We start from the raw sequence: 18303 nt of genomic DNA, 5'->3' as shown, positions 1-18303 counted from the left end.
AGATATTATTTCTCTTTATATATGTGCTGAATGCATCATAATACACACCTGGCACTGGAATAAAGCTGGACAGTTGGTAAACATTGATATTTGATTCTTGGGCAAATGTAACTTTAAGCAACGGCTGAAGAGGGCCGGACTGAAGCCTGAAATGTTCACTTTAACCTCATTTTATTTCATTCACCTTTATGATATACTTATCTATGCAGGTTAGAATCTGAGTACACTGTCACACTTATACAGATAAGTGTTTACCTGTCTGACCACATAAAGGACGGCTGGGTAATTTGTTACCTACAGTATATATGACAATGTTTTCTTTGTTATTTGGCTACATGATGTAGAGTTCTATGTAAATGTGAGAGTTAACCAGCTCCTCACAGAAATGTGAGTTTTGCCTCCTCCCCCTGACAGGCAGACAGGTAGTCAGTAGTCAGGTGCGTGAGATCTGCTGTGTCACTTTTATCACAGAGCTGCCAGACTAGGTGAGTAACCTTTGCTGTGAGCTATGTTTAATTTAGAATTTAATTTACAAAACAAAAGTCATTTTTAAGATTTATTGAATAAACCTTCTTCAATAATTAAATGTTTTTACAAGTAAAACATGCAAATAGTGATAGTATCAAATCATGTCTAAGCTTTTGTATTGTAAATCATGTTTAAAAAGATGGTTAGAACACAAATAATGTATTATGGGGTTTATTTTTATGTAAAAGTTCAACTGTGGGACAATGTTAACAGTACGTCACACCATATAGTTTATTCAGTGACATTATGTGTAACTAAAGGAGGAAAAGAAATGATCAAATCATTGGCATTTGAATGCATAATCTGCTAGTTATCCATGACACATTATAGCCTAAAGGCAGGAATCTTTGTTTACTGACAGCTCACATATCGGTAGGTGGTTTGTATTGTATTGTACAGTTTGTACTCTGCGTAGAAGTATCTTATGAATGGACTCATTGAGCTGTAAATTATGCATTTGCAGGTCTTTCTCCTCAGTGAATTTCCCAACAGACCCAACGGAGGATTAAATGATCCGTGTCCCAGGATGATGGAGCGAAGTCAATCGCCACACGGACAGCATGATGCTCTGACCTGGTTCACAGAGTCCCAGCTCCGGGTTGTGATCAGGAACGGGGTCGTCCCAGAATGGTTTCATGGGATCATTTCCAGGAAGTAAGTTCTCACAAAGTCTATCGCTGTCTGCCATCTGTAAGGAGGAGGAATGTGGAGAGCCATGTTTTAAAAGCCGTACACGATAAAAGATATCAGTGTTGTGTTCCAGCATGCAGTGATTGTTTTAAGTGAAGTATAAAACTGCTCTAGTATAGTCTTTAGGATGCATCATGTGTATTATATAATATTAATGTCAGATTAAAAAGAGGAAATGTAAAACTTTATATATGTACCTCCTTTCTAGAGCAAGTGCTCAACATAACAAAAGTAATCTTAAATCTCCAAAATGTCCATTTTCAGGAAGTAATATAAACTTTTCAAGATATTCTTGGCAACCACGTAAAAGTAAAGTGTCAACATTATTCCCATATACTCAAAGCATATGCTCCTTTAAAGCTGAAGTCTGTGACTTTGTGTGAATATGATAAAATAAGTGATTTTTTTATGAAACGGTCACTATATCCTCCTGACAGTAGTGTATTAGACAGATAATCTGAAAAAATCATGTACCTCTGCCTCCTCCTGTGCTCCTAAAGGCATTTGCAAGATATCACAGCGCCGAAGGAAATCAACCAATTAGAACCGAGCTGTCTCTAAAGAAGCTGTCAATCACTGCTCACGAAACTCGCGAACTCCGATCAAACGGTCAAACTAGGCAGCGATGATCAAATATGAATCAATTCTCTGTTACTGTAATGTCTATTTCTCGCCTCAAATGTTTTCAGAAACATCTTGTAGTGTACTGTTTAGCTGTAAAATGAGAAAGTTTGCTCTGGCTGGTGGGCGGTGCTTGGTATTTCCTCAACTGATCTCAACATGGGGAGAAACAGGCATTACAGTAACAGAATATTGATTTATATTTGACATGTTTGATTGGAATTTGCGAGTGATTGACAGCTGCTCAAAGATGGCAGACTCCAGCTCGGCTCTCATTGGTTGTCTGTGAAATCTTGCAGATGCCATTAGGAGCATCGGAGGACACAGAGGCACATGATTTTTTTTCAGATTACCTGTCTCATGCACTACTGTCAGGATATAGTGATCGTTTTATAAAAAATACTGTTTTTTAATCATATTTGCTCCATTTCTACCCACTGCTGCTTTAAAGGATGATAAAACATCAAAACCACAAAAAACGTGTGTCGGGAATTAGACATGTGACAACAGAGATTTCCTACTTTTCCTCCATTTTTAGACAATAAGCAAAACTAAACCACAGTTTCTTTTATCTACCTGTACGAGAACAAAACATTGATTATTACACGTTTACTTGTGATGCACAAAGTCACAGATTTACCTCTTGAATGGTTGACTTTACCCCTTTAGCAGATTTCTATTTATAGTTAATTTGTGCTTCTTCCACACCCAAAGTACACAACTCTGTATAATGGATGATTTATGTGGATTAAGAAAAGGCATGGTGTACTCTGTCAAGTTTACTTTACTGACAAGACTTTAACGCCCTGTATTGATTAGATCGTTCTCTTGAATTGATACGTCCGTGCATGGTAAAAACATTTTGTTATGTGTTGGAAACTGAGCGGTTTCCTCCAGATCTTAAAATGACAAATTCCAATCTCCAGTTCTCATGCAACATTATTTGCAGAAGTGCATGTGTGAAAGGGTTGTCTTGTTTTGTGGTCATTTGGGCGTGTTAATTGTTTGTGCAGGACATCAGAGGAACTGCTGATGTCCAAGCCTCGTGGCTACTTCCTCATCAGAGTCAGTGAGAGCCGGATTGGCTACACTCTCTCGTACTGGTGAGTGATTGCACGATTAAAGAAGCTTTTATTTTACAGTTTATACTCACACACTCCGACAGTTAAAAGCCCGGCTCTGTTCACTCTTCTTGACATATAATCTTTAGCTTTCCATCTCTTTGACCCTCAGTGCTGAGGACCGCTGCAGACATTTCATGATCAGTGCACTTGAGGACGGTCATTACATCATACTAGGGGAGAAACGGCGTCACCGGTCTCTGCACGACCTGGTGGACTTTCACCGTAGGACTCCCATCGTGCCTTTCAGCCAGGTGCTGACTGTCGCCTGTGGACAGGTGAGGAAATGTTTTATTATCCTACCTGCATTCATTCCATATATTATAGGTGTGTGTGATTTGTAGGTCATTGTATTTATTTAGCTCACTAAGTGTATGATGTGATATCAACTCATTTAAAGGTACAGTGTGTAGGATTTTGGCGGCATCTTGTGGTGTGGTTGCAGATTGCAACCAACTGAGTATCCCTCCGCTCACTCCTCCCTTTCCAAGACTGTAGTAACAAGAGCTGCCGGTTGCAAAATCGTGGTAACGCCGTTCGCCTCGCTCAGAGGCCATCCTTAACCATAATAACACTACTTTAGGAGCAACAGAAGTCAGGCGGCGGCTGGCGATACCACGGTTGCATGGTGCACACTGCGATCCACAACAGTTTCACAAGCATGTCGGAGAACTACGGTGGCCTTCAGGTAACATAAAAACATGAAAGGCTCTCTCTAGAGCCAGTGTTTGGTTTGTCCGTTCTGGGCTACTGTAGAAACATGGCAGAGCAACATGGCGGACTCCATGAAGAGGACCAGCTCCTTATGTAGATATGAAGGACTCATTCTAAGCTAACGAAAACACAACCATTCTTAGTTTCAGGTGATTATACACTAATGAAAACATAGTAATGAATATTATATTCCATTTCTGCTAATAGATCCCCCAAAATGTTACACACTGCTCCTTTAACAGGTTAAATTACAGTTAAACACCAGGACTACATATTTGCTTTTAGGAAATGACACTGCATACATTTCAAGTTAAAACTGAGTCACCTGCATCCCAAACCACAGCATTTGCTTATTTGCTTACCACCTGCACAGCAAGCAAAAACAAAACAATCACAACTTGTTCTGTTTTCCTCTTGTCTCTCTTTATCTGTCTGATCTCACTGAAGACCTCGAATGACCAGACTGACTACGCAGAGTTGCTGTTTCCACAAAGACATCCGAACCCAAACACAAGCCGGCTACCAAACAACTCGCTGCATCCCAGCGTGAGCCACCCAACATCAGGAGAAGATGATATCCCACCGACCCTTCCTTATCGACCAAATGGCTTGATGGACTCCGCTGTCCTGTCTTCAGACAAACTTTACCCCAGTTTCGAGGAATACTTTCCACACGTCACCTCCTCTCTCCCACCCATGGTAATCGTGATCTCTTCGTATATTGTTTTAGATATTGTCTGCTGCTAAAACTGTTCTTAAAACTAGAATTACCTCCTCCCGGTTGTTTGCCTCCGCCAGCCAATCATGTTAACAAGATGCTGGGGATGAGGTCCTATATGAACACATGGTTTTCTCCTAAACTTTTAACAGTTTTGGTCGATTCCCATGAGAGATTTCTGGGTTTCTGTTGTTGCTTTTTGCACTGATTTGAAGTGGGCTCAGCAGGGAAATGTTTTTTGATAACTTTTGTGCACAAGACAAGACAAGTTGTGGAGGCTCCTCAGTTAAATCTGATCAAAACACACCCACACAGTCCTGATGAAGCAGATTTGCTGAGTTTTTTAACTCATGATTACTTAAAGGTGCTAAACTCGATATCCAGTGCATTAATATAGCAGCAAACAACTATTTGCTGCTCCGTGCTTTGTTGACATAGACGGGCCAGCCACGTGTGCTTTTAGTGCATATTTGTGCATGTGAGCGTGCCCCCCTGGCTAGCTCACGGCCGCTGCTCTACACTACTCTGATATGACAGTTTCAACTGATAACGCCGTCCCGACTGACGGCAACATCGCGGAAGCGTAGCACCTGCCCTCCGGTTCCAATCCAGGTTAACACCGTTAGCTATGTCAGCACTTTTGCCGTTATTTGCACTGATTAGCGTTGTTAGCTGCGAGCTGCAGCTCTCCGTATGCATGCCCCGTATTTAGCACCTTAAAGATTTAAAGCAAGTTTTCAGTGTCTTTAACATTGAAATGTAAGGCTTTTATTTTGGAACACATTTCTGTGCTGTACATTTCATGTTTATGATCTCCAGCCTGCGACCAGAAAGAGATACACAGCCGACAACCCTCCATCCGACCAGCCTCCGGAGATCCCTGCTCGGAGCTCTGGTCCTCCACTGAAGCAGGACCAGGTACCTGAGAGTCCCTCCTCACTTACAGCCACTGAAAACCCCCTCGGCACCAACATCCAGTCTGTAAAGAACCAGGAAGCAAAGCCGTCAGTCGCTTCCAACCTGAAGAACCTCAGGAAGAAATTCCAAAAGAAGAAGAGCTTGTCGCAGGAGTGCACGTACACAGAGGTTAATGTGGTGTATCCAAGGAGAGGAAACGCTGAGAATGAGTACCAGAACACCTTCAACGCTCAACCATTTTCTTACGCTCGCACTGATGTGAGCGTGACTGATGGAGGGTTACCTCACGAGTACCTTCCTCCTCCACCTTTTGCTCCAGGCTTCTGTTACGCAACTGCTCCATTAGAAAAATAATTCACAGATGGATCAAACCCTAAGTGGGTGCAGGACAAACAAAGAAAAAAGGAGCAATAGTTCACATATTGCTTATTAAAACCTTACAGAAGTTTAATCATTTATTGTTTCAACCTTTATAAAACAGGTTAAACTGCTGTCCTCATGTGAATGTGATTAGTGCCAGTGACTTTTGAGTGCTTCATCTTTTATTTATTTGCTAGTTTATTCAACAGAGACAATACAGATAAACATTGTTACATAAGGAGAAGTAATGCAACAGATATACTCTCTATATAGGCATCCAGTTATTAGCCACTTTGTTTGGTAGTGTAATGTATGGAAAGTATGAAAGGAAAACAGGAGGAAGTTTGACGCAGCGCATGTAAATCAGATATTACTGTACATGGTTTACGTCAGCTGCTTTGAATAAAGGAGACATGCTGGAACATCAGAAGCAGATCTGTTATCAGTAACATGATACGGGAAGTTGGAAGGAAATGCAGATATCAGTCAAACTTGTTTCACAGGCAGACAGGTGAGTTTACCTTTACATGGCATCTGGACACACAAGGGGTAAACATCATTTGATCAACTGTTGAGTCATTCTTCTGTTGATATTTTTTACCATACAAAAGGATGTCAGTGGTTCAGATTATATGGTGTATGGTAGTCAAATCAGTCCAGAGCCCTCCATACTTAACTAATAGAAAACACATGTCTCATTATAGTCTACCATCTAGTGGCAGTAAACCACATATGATCCTTTATGTAATACCACAATGTCAAATTATGCAATTTCAAATCTGCTTTTAATTTTTTACTTAAGCCAATGCAGCAAATTTCATAATCTGAACACGTGTTTTGTATCAATATGAAATGTAACTGTAGATGTTAAAAATGGAAGTGCAGCTCAATATATTATTCTTCTGAAATGTAGTGGAGTATAAATATAAAGTACCCTAAAAGGGTAACAGACAAGATTAACACAGATTCATTTTAACACCACTAATTGCTTTACGCATTAACGTAATCGATCTTCTGGAGGTTGTAGCGGGCTCAGTTTTTAAGCTAGAGTGAAGATACTGTTATCATATGAAACTAGAAAAATCTAAGGAATCCATTGGTACCCATCCTTTCATACTAGAAGGTTAAATAACGCTCTAAACTTGCGCTAAATTTTGGCGAGGAAAAACTGTCAGGGCCATTTTCAAAGGGGTCCCTTGACCTCTGACCTCAAGATTTGTGAATGAAAATGGGTTCTATGTGTACCCACGAGTCTCCCCTTTACAGACATGCCCACTTTATGATAATCACATGCAGTTTGGGGCAAGTCATAGTCAAGTCAGCACACTGACACACTGACAGCTGTTGTTGCCTGTTGGGCTGCAGTTTACCATGTTATGATTTGAGCACATTTTTTATGCTAAATGCAGTACCTGTGAGGGTTTCTGGACAATATCTGTCATTGTTTTGTGTTGTTAATTGATTTCCAATAATAAATATATACATGCGTTTGCATAAAGCAGCATATTTGCACACTTCCATGTTGATAAGAGTATTAAATACTTGACAAATCTCACTTTAAGGTACATTTTCTGTACATGTTTGGACAATCGTGATTAAATATTTAAATCAATTGACAGCCCTAAATATAATATAACTATGTCATAATTATGAATGTTTATTCTAATGATTTTTAATCATTTAACTTTTTTGACTTTTTTTTTTCTTTTTCCTGGTGGTAATTGGCTTCCATACCAACTAGATATGTAATTTGGAAAATAAAGAGGTCAAAAGTAAAGCCAACCAACAAAACAGTTCCTGTCCAATTGAATGTTTATTGAAAGTTGACAACATACACAGTATGAATGTGATTTTTGGGGGGTAAAATATATTTTTTTTTCCAAAAGTACAAGTACATAAATAGTACTTACTCAGAATATTTTGTAAAGTAGATAGATGGACTATGTAGGATCATAAAGGAGGTCACTATTTGCCAGTTCCTTTTAAGGCAGGGGTCAGCAACCTGCGGTTCTGGAGCCACCTGCTGCTCTTTAGCCCCTCTCCAGTGGCTCCCTGTGGATTTATAAAAATGGAAATGAATAACTGTTTATTGTTTACATTTTCATTTTTATTTATCATTGTTGTAGGTCTAATGTACGACGGTACGACGGATTATTAGGGCCACATTGAGGAAAAAAAAAAATCTGAGATTTCGAAAATAAAGTCATAATATTATGAGAATAAATTCATAATATAACGAGAATAAAGTCATAGGTTTACGAGAAAAAAAAGTTGTAAAATTATGAGAATAAAGTCAGAAGTTTACGAGAAAAAAAGTCGTAGTTATATGAGAATAAAGTCAGAAGTTTACGAGAAAAAGAAGTTGTAATATTATGAGAATAAAGTCAGACTAGGTTTACGAGAAAAAAAGTCGTAGTATTATGAGAATAAAGTCATAATATTATAAAGTAGTAATTTGACGTGTTACTTTTTTTCTCATAAATTATGACTTTATTCTCGTAATATTACGACTGTTTTTCTCGCAAAGTTATGACATTATTCTCGTAATATTACGACTCTTTTTCTCGTAAAGTTATGACTTTATTCTCGTAATATTTCGACTTTTTTTCTCGTAAAGTTATGACTTTATTCTCGTAATATTACAACTTTTGTTCTCGTTAAGTTATGACTTTATTCTCGTAATATTACAACTTTTGTTCTCGTTAAGTTATGACTTTATTCTCGTAATATTACGACTGTTTTTCTCGCAAAGTTATGACATTATTCTCGTAATATTACGACTTTTGTTCTCGTTAAGTTATGACTTTATTCTTGTAATATTACGACTTTTGTTCTCGTTAAGTTATGACTTTATTCTCGTAATATTACGACTTTTGTTCTCGTTAAGTTATGACTTTATTCTCGTAATATTTCGACTTTTTTTCTCGTTAAGTTATGACTTTATTCTCGTAATATTACGACTTTTTTTCTCGTAAAGTTATGACTTTATTCTCGTAATATTACGACTTTTGTTCTCGTAAAGTTATGACTTTATTCTTGTTTCTGGAAATCTCAAATATCAGATGTTTTTACCTCAATGTGGCCCTAACACTCCGTTGTACATTTGCACTTTTGCCCTCACTGCATTAGACTTATATACTATACACTTAGACTATAAACTGTGTTACCTTCATCCAATCCCTGGAGAGTTTGATTTGTACCTCGTGTCCTTACAGAGTCAGTGGAGGAGACGTTAAACACCGCCCGCCCGCCCTGGCTACCCCGGGCTACAAAACACGCAGAGCTGCTAGGCTGGGGGGCGCGGTGACGTCACCTCGGAAGCCGTTGGTTTCCATCCAGGGATCAGCCTGCTGCTTTACTCCTGAAGAGTAATCTGGGAAGTTCTCCCACTGTCGAAACCTCTTTTCTGTCACTTCAACAACAGTTGTTGCAAGTTTCTACAATTTGTTTTATTTGCCTAAACGTCGTAGCGACATAATGTGTACTTTCGTCCCGGGACAGCCGTTGACCGCTGTAGTGGTGAGTAGTTTGGGGGGTTATATTATTAGGGCTGTGTCCATTCAGCGGCTCTCTATTGTTCCGCTTCTGGTCCGGTAAACAGCGATAAACCAGCACGAAACTCTGAACTAACTCCTGTTAGCTGGTCATAATGCGCTCCATAATGTTAGCTAGCTGTATCAACTGTAACATTACTTCATTTGTTTCGCTTGAAGTGCTACACAACAGAAGCTAGTAGCCGTCACATCTCTCCGTGAGACGCCTCTATAAAGTTTGGGTGCGCCTTTTCTCTGAACTTTACGGTAAAGAGAGATAAGCTTTACCGGGAGGGCAATTACAGACTTTATTCTGCACGTTTTCTCACTTTACAAAGCAAAGTGTTGCAGTATGAAAGTCTTAACCTGAAGAGAGGCTATTACATCTTAATGCTAGCACACCACAAACTGATCAATTTATCGAGTTACCTTGTCAACTCACTGCTCTCTACAGATGGGCGTCACCATCGGTGTGGTTCAGTCTTCCGGTTGACTTCAAGGAATATAAACTCGGAAAAAAAAGTTAGGAAACTTGTGTTTGGTGGATTATTTCTCTGTTGTTACAATGCTAATTGGCATTGTATTTTACATCGTTGGAAAGCCTGTTTATTTACCTTCACAATGATGTCCAACTTGTAAGGATCATGCATTTGTGGGATGAGCAGCACAGCTGATTATGTGGGTAGTGCCCAAGAAAAAATTGCCAAAATGCTCTGCCATTGGTAAACAGTGTATTCTCCTGTTGGTATTGAGGAGGAGGTGCCAGGCTGTTGTGGCTGCGTATGGATCTTCCACCGCTACTGAGGCTCCTGATGGTGTATTAAATGAATAAAGTGTAAAATTGCCAATATGTCTTGTTTGTTCCTTGTTACTGATAGAGTTCAATCATCCAATCCACCAAACAACTCAAAACAAGAGTCAATGGTAAACAGTGTATTCTCCTGTTGGTGTTGACTCTTGTTTTGAGTTGTTTGGTGGATTGGATGATTGAACTCTCTATCAGTAACAAGGAACAAACAAGACATATTGGCAATTTTTACACTTTATTCATTTAATACACCGTCAGGAGCCTCAGTAGCGGTGGAAGATCCATACGCAGCCACAACAGCCTGGCACCTCCTCCTCAATACCAACAGGAGAATACACTGTTTACCATTGGCAGAGCATTTTGGCAAATTTTTCTTGGGTGTTTTACCCACATAATCAGCTGTGCTGCTCATCCCACAAATGCATGATCCTTACAAGTAGGACATCATTGTGAAGGTGAATAAACAGGCTTTCCAACGATGTAAAAAACAATGCCAATTAGCATTGTAACAACAGAGAAATAATCCACCAAACACAGATTTCCAAACTTTTCTTTCCGACTTTATGTTCCTTGGTTGACTACTTTAATGCAAAGTTACAGACTATAAAGTGCAGTTGAATTAAATTGTATTATTGCGGTGCCGTGTAATGATGCAGGAATCGTCACAATTGCAAATATGGTTAAGCCAAAGAGGTGGTAGATATGGTCAGGAGTTGCAAAGATAGCATGTGAAGGGTGGGGTGCATGCAGGTTAATTTCCTTATTGTGTGTCATCCACTATCAATAAAAAGGACAATTAAATTTGTATATCACAGAGATTTAACTTGGCAAGTGCTTGTACAAATAAATGGAAGCAGCACTGTGTTGCTCCCTAGTAAAAACTTAAGTCAACAATATATGCTTTATGAATATCAGGCGTACTTCCTTCAGTCAGACAGACAGGCTTGACTATCAAAGAAGTGATATATTATTATAGCCTGACTAATGCTGTATTATTGAGGCAGATACTGACTTGATATTCAAGAGTTATATCAGCTAATTTATTACAACATATCAGCCAATATTATTATTTTTTTACATTGTAGTTAGAGTTGAGAAGACATGTACTGAGTGGGACTCTTACAGTTGAAATACAAACTAATGTCCTGGTTGAAAAACAATGTAATGAAGACACTCTCTCTAAATGACCCCAAAATATACCACAATACTCTACACAATTATTTTAGGCATTTCTGGACTGCAGTTTCTTGTTTCTTGTTAGCTGACATATATATGTACATAAATAAATAATGTAATATCAGCCTATTTATTGGACAGCCCATGTTATTGGTCTGATATAAATTTCCAAAAATTAATACTAATAGGGTTTGATTAAACATCATCTCCTCTCGGTCCACATATAGAAACAAGTAGTGTCATATTTATGGTTTAATATTTTTGATGATAGAGTGATAGAAGGTCTACCAGTCAGGCTTTAAGGCTGCATTCATACCCGATCCGGTGGTGAACAAGTCTTCCCATTCATTTTGAACGGGGGGGTAGTACGTTTGGGCTGCGGCGGCCGCAGAGAGTGCTGAAATAAAACATAGCGGCTTGCGGCAGAAAAGTAGAAACAGAAACAACTTTTGAAGAAACGCAACCCGACGTCACGCTGCGGTGGCTAATCATGTAAACGTCAATCCAAAGCTGTACAACCCAACCATGAGGGAACAAAAGACGTTAACTGTTGCAGTCAATGGACCATTAAAGTAACTCTCCCTCCCACACTGCCGCACAACCCTGCGGCAAATCCCTGCAACGCATGATAAAGCGTGACGTCGGGTTGCGTTTCTCCAAAAGTTGATTCTGTTACTACTTTTCTGCCACAGGCTGCTGCGTTTTTCTCAACAAACCGCAGCCCAAACTCACTACCTACATTCAAAATACATGGGAGGACTTTGCGTTTTCGCCACACCGCCGGATCTGGTGTGAATGCAGGCTTATAAACCTCTTTTTAATGTGTTGTATGCCGGCAAGTCCTGACTGACTGACTCAGTATGTTAACGAAGTTCCAGACATCCTCAGACTTCATTGTATCAGCCACACCACTCAGAGAATGTCTGGTTATTCATCAGCACACACACAGGCGGTCTTTGTGTCGAGGAGAGTTGTGAGGAGCGCCACTGTCAGAGTCATCCATCCATCTGGTGGTTAGTGAGCCTGCAGCTGCTTGTCAGTGTCAAGGGCAGGGCTTCACTAATGAAGTCTCTGTTCCAGTGTGGACTTCAATCACTGGGGAGCGGCCTCTGAAACCACCATTTGTCATGCGTTGAAATGTGTCTGTAGTGGATAAATCAGCGCCTCACTGGATGGTAACTTGGCTGTAATCAGTCTTTTTCCTGCTTTTCTTTTGCATTTTGCAAAGTATTTTCTAGACTGTTGCACCTTTCATACAGGTTAGTGCAGCTCAAAGTGCTTCACAGATGACCGACATGCCGAAAATAAGACAGAACAAGTGTGGACTGTGAAAACAACAGAAAAGACAAAACAATTGAGCAATTTAACAATTTAATCATTTGAGACCAATGCATGCGAGACAATAAAATTATGAAAATTTAATAAAATATAATTAAAATCTATAATAACGGTAATAGTAAAACAGTGTGAAGTAAAAACTAGATTAATAAAATAACAATAAAATAGAATAAAATTATACAACTTAAATACAATAAAATAAGTGATGCATAAAATAACAATAAAATAGAATAACATTATACAATGTAAATATAATAAAATAAGTGATTAATAAAATAACAATGAAATAGAATAAATCACACAACTTAAATATAATAGAATAAGTGAATAAAATAATAATCAATCATAATCAAAGCCCTGGCTGAATAGGTAGGTTACCACATAAGAGCACTCAGAGTGACACATTTCCTTGAAAAATGTGCAATTTTTGTGCTTTTATTTTTGAGACAAATCAATATCAGTTTGGCAGTGATGGTTTTATGCCAGTGAGCCAGTATCCAAAGTCCACTGGTTTCCTGATCAGGGTCATAGTTGTAAACTACTGAATGTATTTTGTGTGTCAGGGTTTATAAATTGGCCGGGCTGCCGCATGATATGAAGATGGATCTGATTTACTTTTTTTCTGTCTAACAGCAACGGATTCAGATCCAGAAGTTGCGGGACGGAGATCATCTGATCCTGGGCTTCAGCATCGGAGGAGGGATAGACCAGGACCCTGGACAGAACCCCTTCTCTGATGACAAAACTGACAAAGTAAGTCTATGCGTGTATGTGTGGCCGTCAGCAGTGTATGTACTGCATTTGCATGCAGTGAATTGGTACAGCCAGGGGTGAGTGATGGTGACAAAATTACTACTTCTTTATTGATAAAGACATTGTCTTCATACATCCCTGATCTGTTGAAGCACAGTGGTACTAAAGCAGTGCTCAGGTTCAGGACAGGCCTGAACACATTACCCGCAGCCTCAGGTGGGAACAAACCAGACTCACCTCACTGATGTCATAGAAAGGAATACTGCTGCAGGTTTACACAAAGTCCGGTCTTACCTGCTGACTGTATACTGTGTGAGCTGGAGAGATGGAAATGTGCCAACTCATGCCAGGCACAGACACCTTGTTATAGAGGAATGATAAGTTAAGATATTGGCTTCTACCTTTTAACCTTTTAGGCTTTCCTTTAGATATTCTTGACATTTTTATTATTGGAACATTCCCACAGAGTGGATGCTCTTATCTCATGTATAACACGTAACACTTATCCTTAAAAGAACCATAGACTTTTGTCTCATTTTCTGTTCCACAAAGTACTGAAAATTTCCTATTTAAATTTTTTTTAAAGGGACAGTTTTAATTTATAAATACACATGGTATCAAAAATGCCGGAATTAGACGAAGGGCTATTTTTCATCTGCTGTCCCTGGCCAAGGTGTCACAAAAGTCTTCCTAAAATACATCAGAACAAAAATACAAAACTGTGCATGCAGTTTAAATGTTGGAAAAGGACACACAGTTGTTAAAAGCTGTAGAAGCAGTAGTGACATTTATACACGTAAAACAACATTGCAGGCAAGCAGGACAAAAAAAGAAAGTTTAGTGCTGACATGTTAGCGTTTAGGTCATTAATAAAGCAAACATGCCAAAAATGTGTTGGTTCCAACTTCTTACAGTATTTTTCTCCTTTTTCTGTTTCATTTCATTGTCAGTTTAATATCTTTGACTTTGGACTGTTGGTGGAACGAAACAAGTTATTTGTGACGGGCATTTTTCACAATTTTCTGACATTTTATAGACTGAACGATTAATCAAGAAAATAATTCTGATTAATCCAAATAATGGTTAGTTGCAGTCCTAGTTTTGGAGTCTATTTGCTGGATATTATAAACCACTTGTATTAATATAATCATGAATATTAATCAGCATCAGACTCTTGTATTTGCTCAAGACATTGAGTTATTGCAGCTTGTATAAACTGTCAACCTATCGTCTTCTTGGGCTGAATTTTCCCTCATCAAAGTTATAAACACATTTTAAAGCCATCTTGTGATCATCCCAATTTGCTTGTTTGTAATAGTAAGAGGTTACAGAAAAAAAGGGATTTAAATTAAGATAATTAAGTTAAAATAAAACAATGTGTTACTTTCACAATGTTGATAATATGGAGTATTTTCCCAGACACATATTCTGATGGTTTTCGCAATTTAGGGCCGGGCCACATGCCGCAGTTTTTTGCACCCTCAAATCCATTGTTGTCAATGTAGACGCGCGGAAGGCACGCTCAAACGTGGGGCACCAGTTTTTTTTTGGACGCGTCCGCGGCACATCCAAGATGGATCGAAAGCAGCAAGTGCACCGCAAGAATTAACCAAACAGCTCCACAGAATTTGCTTCACCCTTTCCGCTCAAGAATGTCACAACATCCAGTTGAAAGGTTAGCAAAACTGAAGACTTTTTCCACAAAGAAATCGAGTGTGTGAGGGATTTATAGTGCTGGACATCAAGTTATCTTTGTTTTGACTTTGTTTAGTTTAGTCAGTGAGGCTTTTACTGCTAGTAATGGCAGGCACAACAGAGCGCAAACTCCAAGCACCTTAGATAAAAGGATGAAAGTGGCACGGCCGGCGTTTACCACGCATTTTTAGAAGCAACATGTAAACGGTCTCTAACTCACCCCAGGTTGTGCTACCAATTAAATTCAATAGAATTAATTAATAGTAATACTCGAACAGTGAAAGAAGAAGAAGAGTCCCAAGGATTACGATCAAATCAGAGAGACTATATTATAGTACAGTAAGAGTACAGCAAGTCTGATGTGCTATTTATGTTTGTCGGATGTTATTTCATATTTTTGAGGTGCCCTTTTCTTAATTTGTTGGAGGTCTGTATTTCATATATGATCATATGAGATAGTGAATGTGTTTGTGTTGTCCAAAGGGCATCTACGTGACAAGGATAACACCTGGAGGACCGGCAGACGAGGCAGGCCTGAGGATGGGAGACAAAATAATGCAGGTGTGTAGTGAAACAGAGCTTTGGATCCACAAGATGGCACCATGTGTACACTAGAGAGTCAGATAGGAGCTGTGCATCACCGCTGTTTGAGAGAAAATGTCTACAGCTTTCTGAAACAAAATCCTTTTCTTCCTCGCAGGTGAACGGCTGGGATATGACCATGGTGACCCACGACAAGGCTCGTAAAAGACTAACCACGAAGAAGGAGGACGTGGTGCGGCTACTGGTGACCAGGAAGTCGTTGGAGGAAGCCGTCAAACAATCTAAGGGATGTTACCCCAGGCAGTAATGTAGTGACACTACTTACAACCACAGACTAATGCAATAACCAAGGACCCAACACTGCAACACATTCAGATGATGGTGTCACTGTGGCCTTTATAACCATGTCAGTGCAAAAATATTAAGCAGACCAGATCCTTTAATATCTAGGTGACTTATGCAGATGCCCGAGGCTGCACAGGGCAGTCAATGGACAATTAGAGGGTGCCCTTTCTTTCCATACACACTCCTACTCATCTCAAAGTTATTTGCTTTACTTTATATATCTTTGTAGCATATTTTTTCTGAAATATGGAGCAATCCAAAACTTTATTCAGATCTAGAGGGCTTAAATACATTTAATCTGTTCTTGAGTTAAAAGAAGAATTCACCGTGAGAGTATGATAAAGAGAATTGATTTTCAGTAATAAATCTTAAAGGGGAAATATCATAAAAAACTCACGTTTTCAGTGCCTACCAACCCACAAACTGTGAAATCAGACAACCCAGGCAGTTTTTTGTCAGCTGCCTGGATCAGAAAACGTTCAGATCCCCTTCTTATGTCACATGCAGGCTCATTAGAATATATCACCCACAGCTTGAGAACGACCTTTGCAAAGGTGCACCATATTTTTCTCTCAAGCCAATCAGAGCAGACTGGGCTTTTTCTGGAGGGGGTCTTAAAGAGACAGGCGCTAAAACGGAGCGTTTCTGACAGAGGGTGAATACAGGTATATTCAGGCAGACAGTATGAGGAAAATAATGTGTTTTCTCACCATTTAAGAATGTAAACATGTGCTAGTAGAAACCGAAAATACAAGTATGAACCTGAAAATGAGCATGATATGTCCCGTCCCCTTTAAGATCCACTTTTGGCATCAAGTTATTGTCGACCTTTTCACATTCAGAGAAGTGCTCCAAAACTCACATGATCATTTTTTATCCAAATGGTGTATGAAAAGAATTGTTAAGGATTAAACACTAGTAACAGTTTATGCAGGTATTCATAATAATTACTATAATTAGTTTGCTTGTTTTGATTTTTGAACAAAAACGAGCTGAAATTAGTTTTTTTGAAGACCTTTTGTTAAATAAAGCTTCTGTATCTCTCCACTACACATGAACTTTAAACTACCCAGCATTGTTGATTCATTCCCACGTTGGAGGTATTTGCCAAATATCCTCAATCCACGCTTGATACGAGTTCTTTGGGAGCAATCATAGTTATTGATCCTTTTTACCTACAGCTGACCAAAGTTGGTCTTGATGGTTTAGATACATCAAGAATGTTCATTGGTGTTTATTGTGTCATTAAAGAGGAACTACAGCCATTTTTAAAATTCATACATGTTATTCCTATAGTCTAAGGCAGTCCAAAAAATATTATTTATCATGAGCAACTTTCTCCCAAATACAAAAACTACAGTGCTAAAACTCAAACTTCTGACGTCATAGGGAAGTGTGGAGCTGCTCCATAGACGATGCATTTGTAAAGATGTTCTAGATGACACTGAGAGCACCCAGGGGAATGATCTGAGTATATGGGAACATTTCCTGTTTCACAACTGACAACACTATAGAATAAAGCTCATTTGGGTATAAAAAAGAAAACAAACATTCTTTGGTTTCATAAAAACAGTCTCCCGTTCATCGTCTATGGAGCAGCTCCAGACTTTATACCCTATGACATCACAAGTTGGAGACTTACTTCTCTGGTTTCTGGCTTTGAGAGAGAGCAGCTCATGTTCACAAATATTGGTTGAACTTTCCTCGGCCATGGAGATAACATGTTGGAATTCTTAATTTAGGTGGTGTTCCCCTTTAATGATCAGTGTTTCATGTAATTTAAATAAAAACAAAATGTTTTGCTGTCATTCCTGTCAAGATTACAGCATCAAATGCCAAAGTAAAAGCCAAGGCACTGTAAAGTGATCAATATGTAAAGCAGTGTTTGTAATAATTTTCTTTTTCTTGTAATAATGGTACAGTATTCTGTACAAAGTCTGTATAACAAACCACATACCTGTATGCACAATGATTTAATGTATACTGGTGTCTTTTCATTTATTATTCTTTCTGTTCTATTTATCTTGCCTTTTAAGTCTATCACATGTGTGGGAAAGTAACATATTCTCTCTTTCTGTGTCCGTTAAAGTAACAACACAGTTCAAAATGCATATTTTCTTCTTAGTTACACTAATTATGCCTCATACAAACAACATTCCACAAGCTGGACCTACTTTTGGATAACTTTTCTCCAATCATTTTCAATATATTCACTCTCAAGTATTTCAGCTTTATCGGGTTGAGCAAGGGAAAGCTATTAATTTTCTGTTTTGATAAAAGCAAACCTTCTAGTTTCACACTGGAATCGGCTACATTCAGTTGTTTATCGTCAGTGACCAAAAGTCCAAGTCGAAACTGTAAACCTGAACCAAGCAGGAGTGAATGTTGTTTGATAACTGGGAATGTGCACAGTAGCCTTAAATCATACCACTAAGTTTAATG

The 18303-nt window shown here is 38.9% G+C and overlaps 2 protein-coding genes and 1 long non-coding RNA gene across 4 annotated transcripts; 2 read left to right on the top strand and 1 right to left on the bottom strand.

Annotated features, from left to right (window-relative positions):
* The first annotated feature begins 425 nt into the window (after positions 1-425).
* hsh2d (hematopoietic SH2 domain containing) lies at positions 426-6097 on the top strand. Of its 2 annotated transcripts, XM_037770109.1 has the most exons (6): positions 426-485; positions 992-1182; positions 2853-2942; positions 3073-3238; positions 4122-4373; positions 5212-6097. In XM_037770109.1, the coding sequence occupies exons 2-6, from the start codon at positions 1055-1057 to the stop codon at positions 5662-5664; spliced, it is 1089 nt and encodes a 362-aa protein (XP_037626037.1). In that variant the 5' UTR covers positions 426-485; positions 992-1054; the 3' UTR covers positions 5665-6097. The 2 variants fall into 2 exon arrangements, with proteins under 2 accessions (XP_037626037.1, XP_037626036.1); XM_037770108.1 differs by lacking the exon at positions 426-485 and having other exon boundaries at positions 958-1182.
* Positions 1085-9755, bottom strand: LOC119488440. The gene is made up of 4 exons (XR_005206974.1): positions 9633-9755; positions 7581-7722; positions 2993-3228; positions 1085-1216 (listed from the first exon to the last, which is right to left on the bottom strand). It is a non-coding gene; the product is annotated as an uncharacterized LOC119488440 (long non-coding RNA).
* On the top strand, positions 8968-16467 carry tax1bp3 (Tax1 (human T-cell leukemia virus type I) binding protein 3). Its single transcript, XM_037770110.1, has 4 exons — positions 8968-9189; positions 13159-13278; positions 15457-15534; positions 15674-16467. Exons 1-4 carry the CDS (start codon positions 9148-9150, stop codon positions 15821-15823), a joined length of 390 nt encoding a protein of 129 aa, XP_037626038.1. The 5' UTR covers positions 8968-9147; the 3' UTR covers positions 15824-16467.
* Positions 16468-18303: the final 1836 nt, after the last annotated feature.

The sequence above is a fragment of the Sebastes umbrosus genome, chromosome 5 (assembly GCF_015220745.1).
Source record: "Sebastes umbrosus isolate fSebUmb1 chromosome 5, fSebUmb1.pri, whole genome shotgun sequence".
In the NCBI taxonomy this organism is placed as follows: Eukaryota; Metazoa; Chordata; class Actinopteri; order Perciformes; family Sebastidae; genus Sebastes; species Sebastes umbrosus.
Note: the sequence above shows the minus strand (reverse complement) of the source record. Positions and strands in the feature narration are given on the sequence as shown.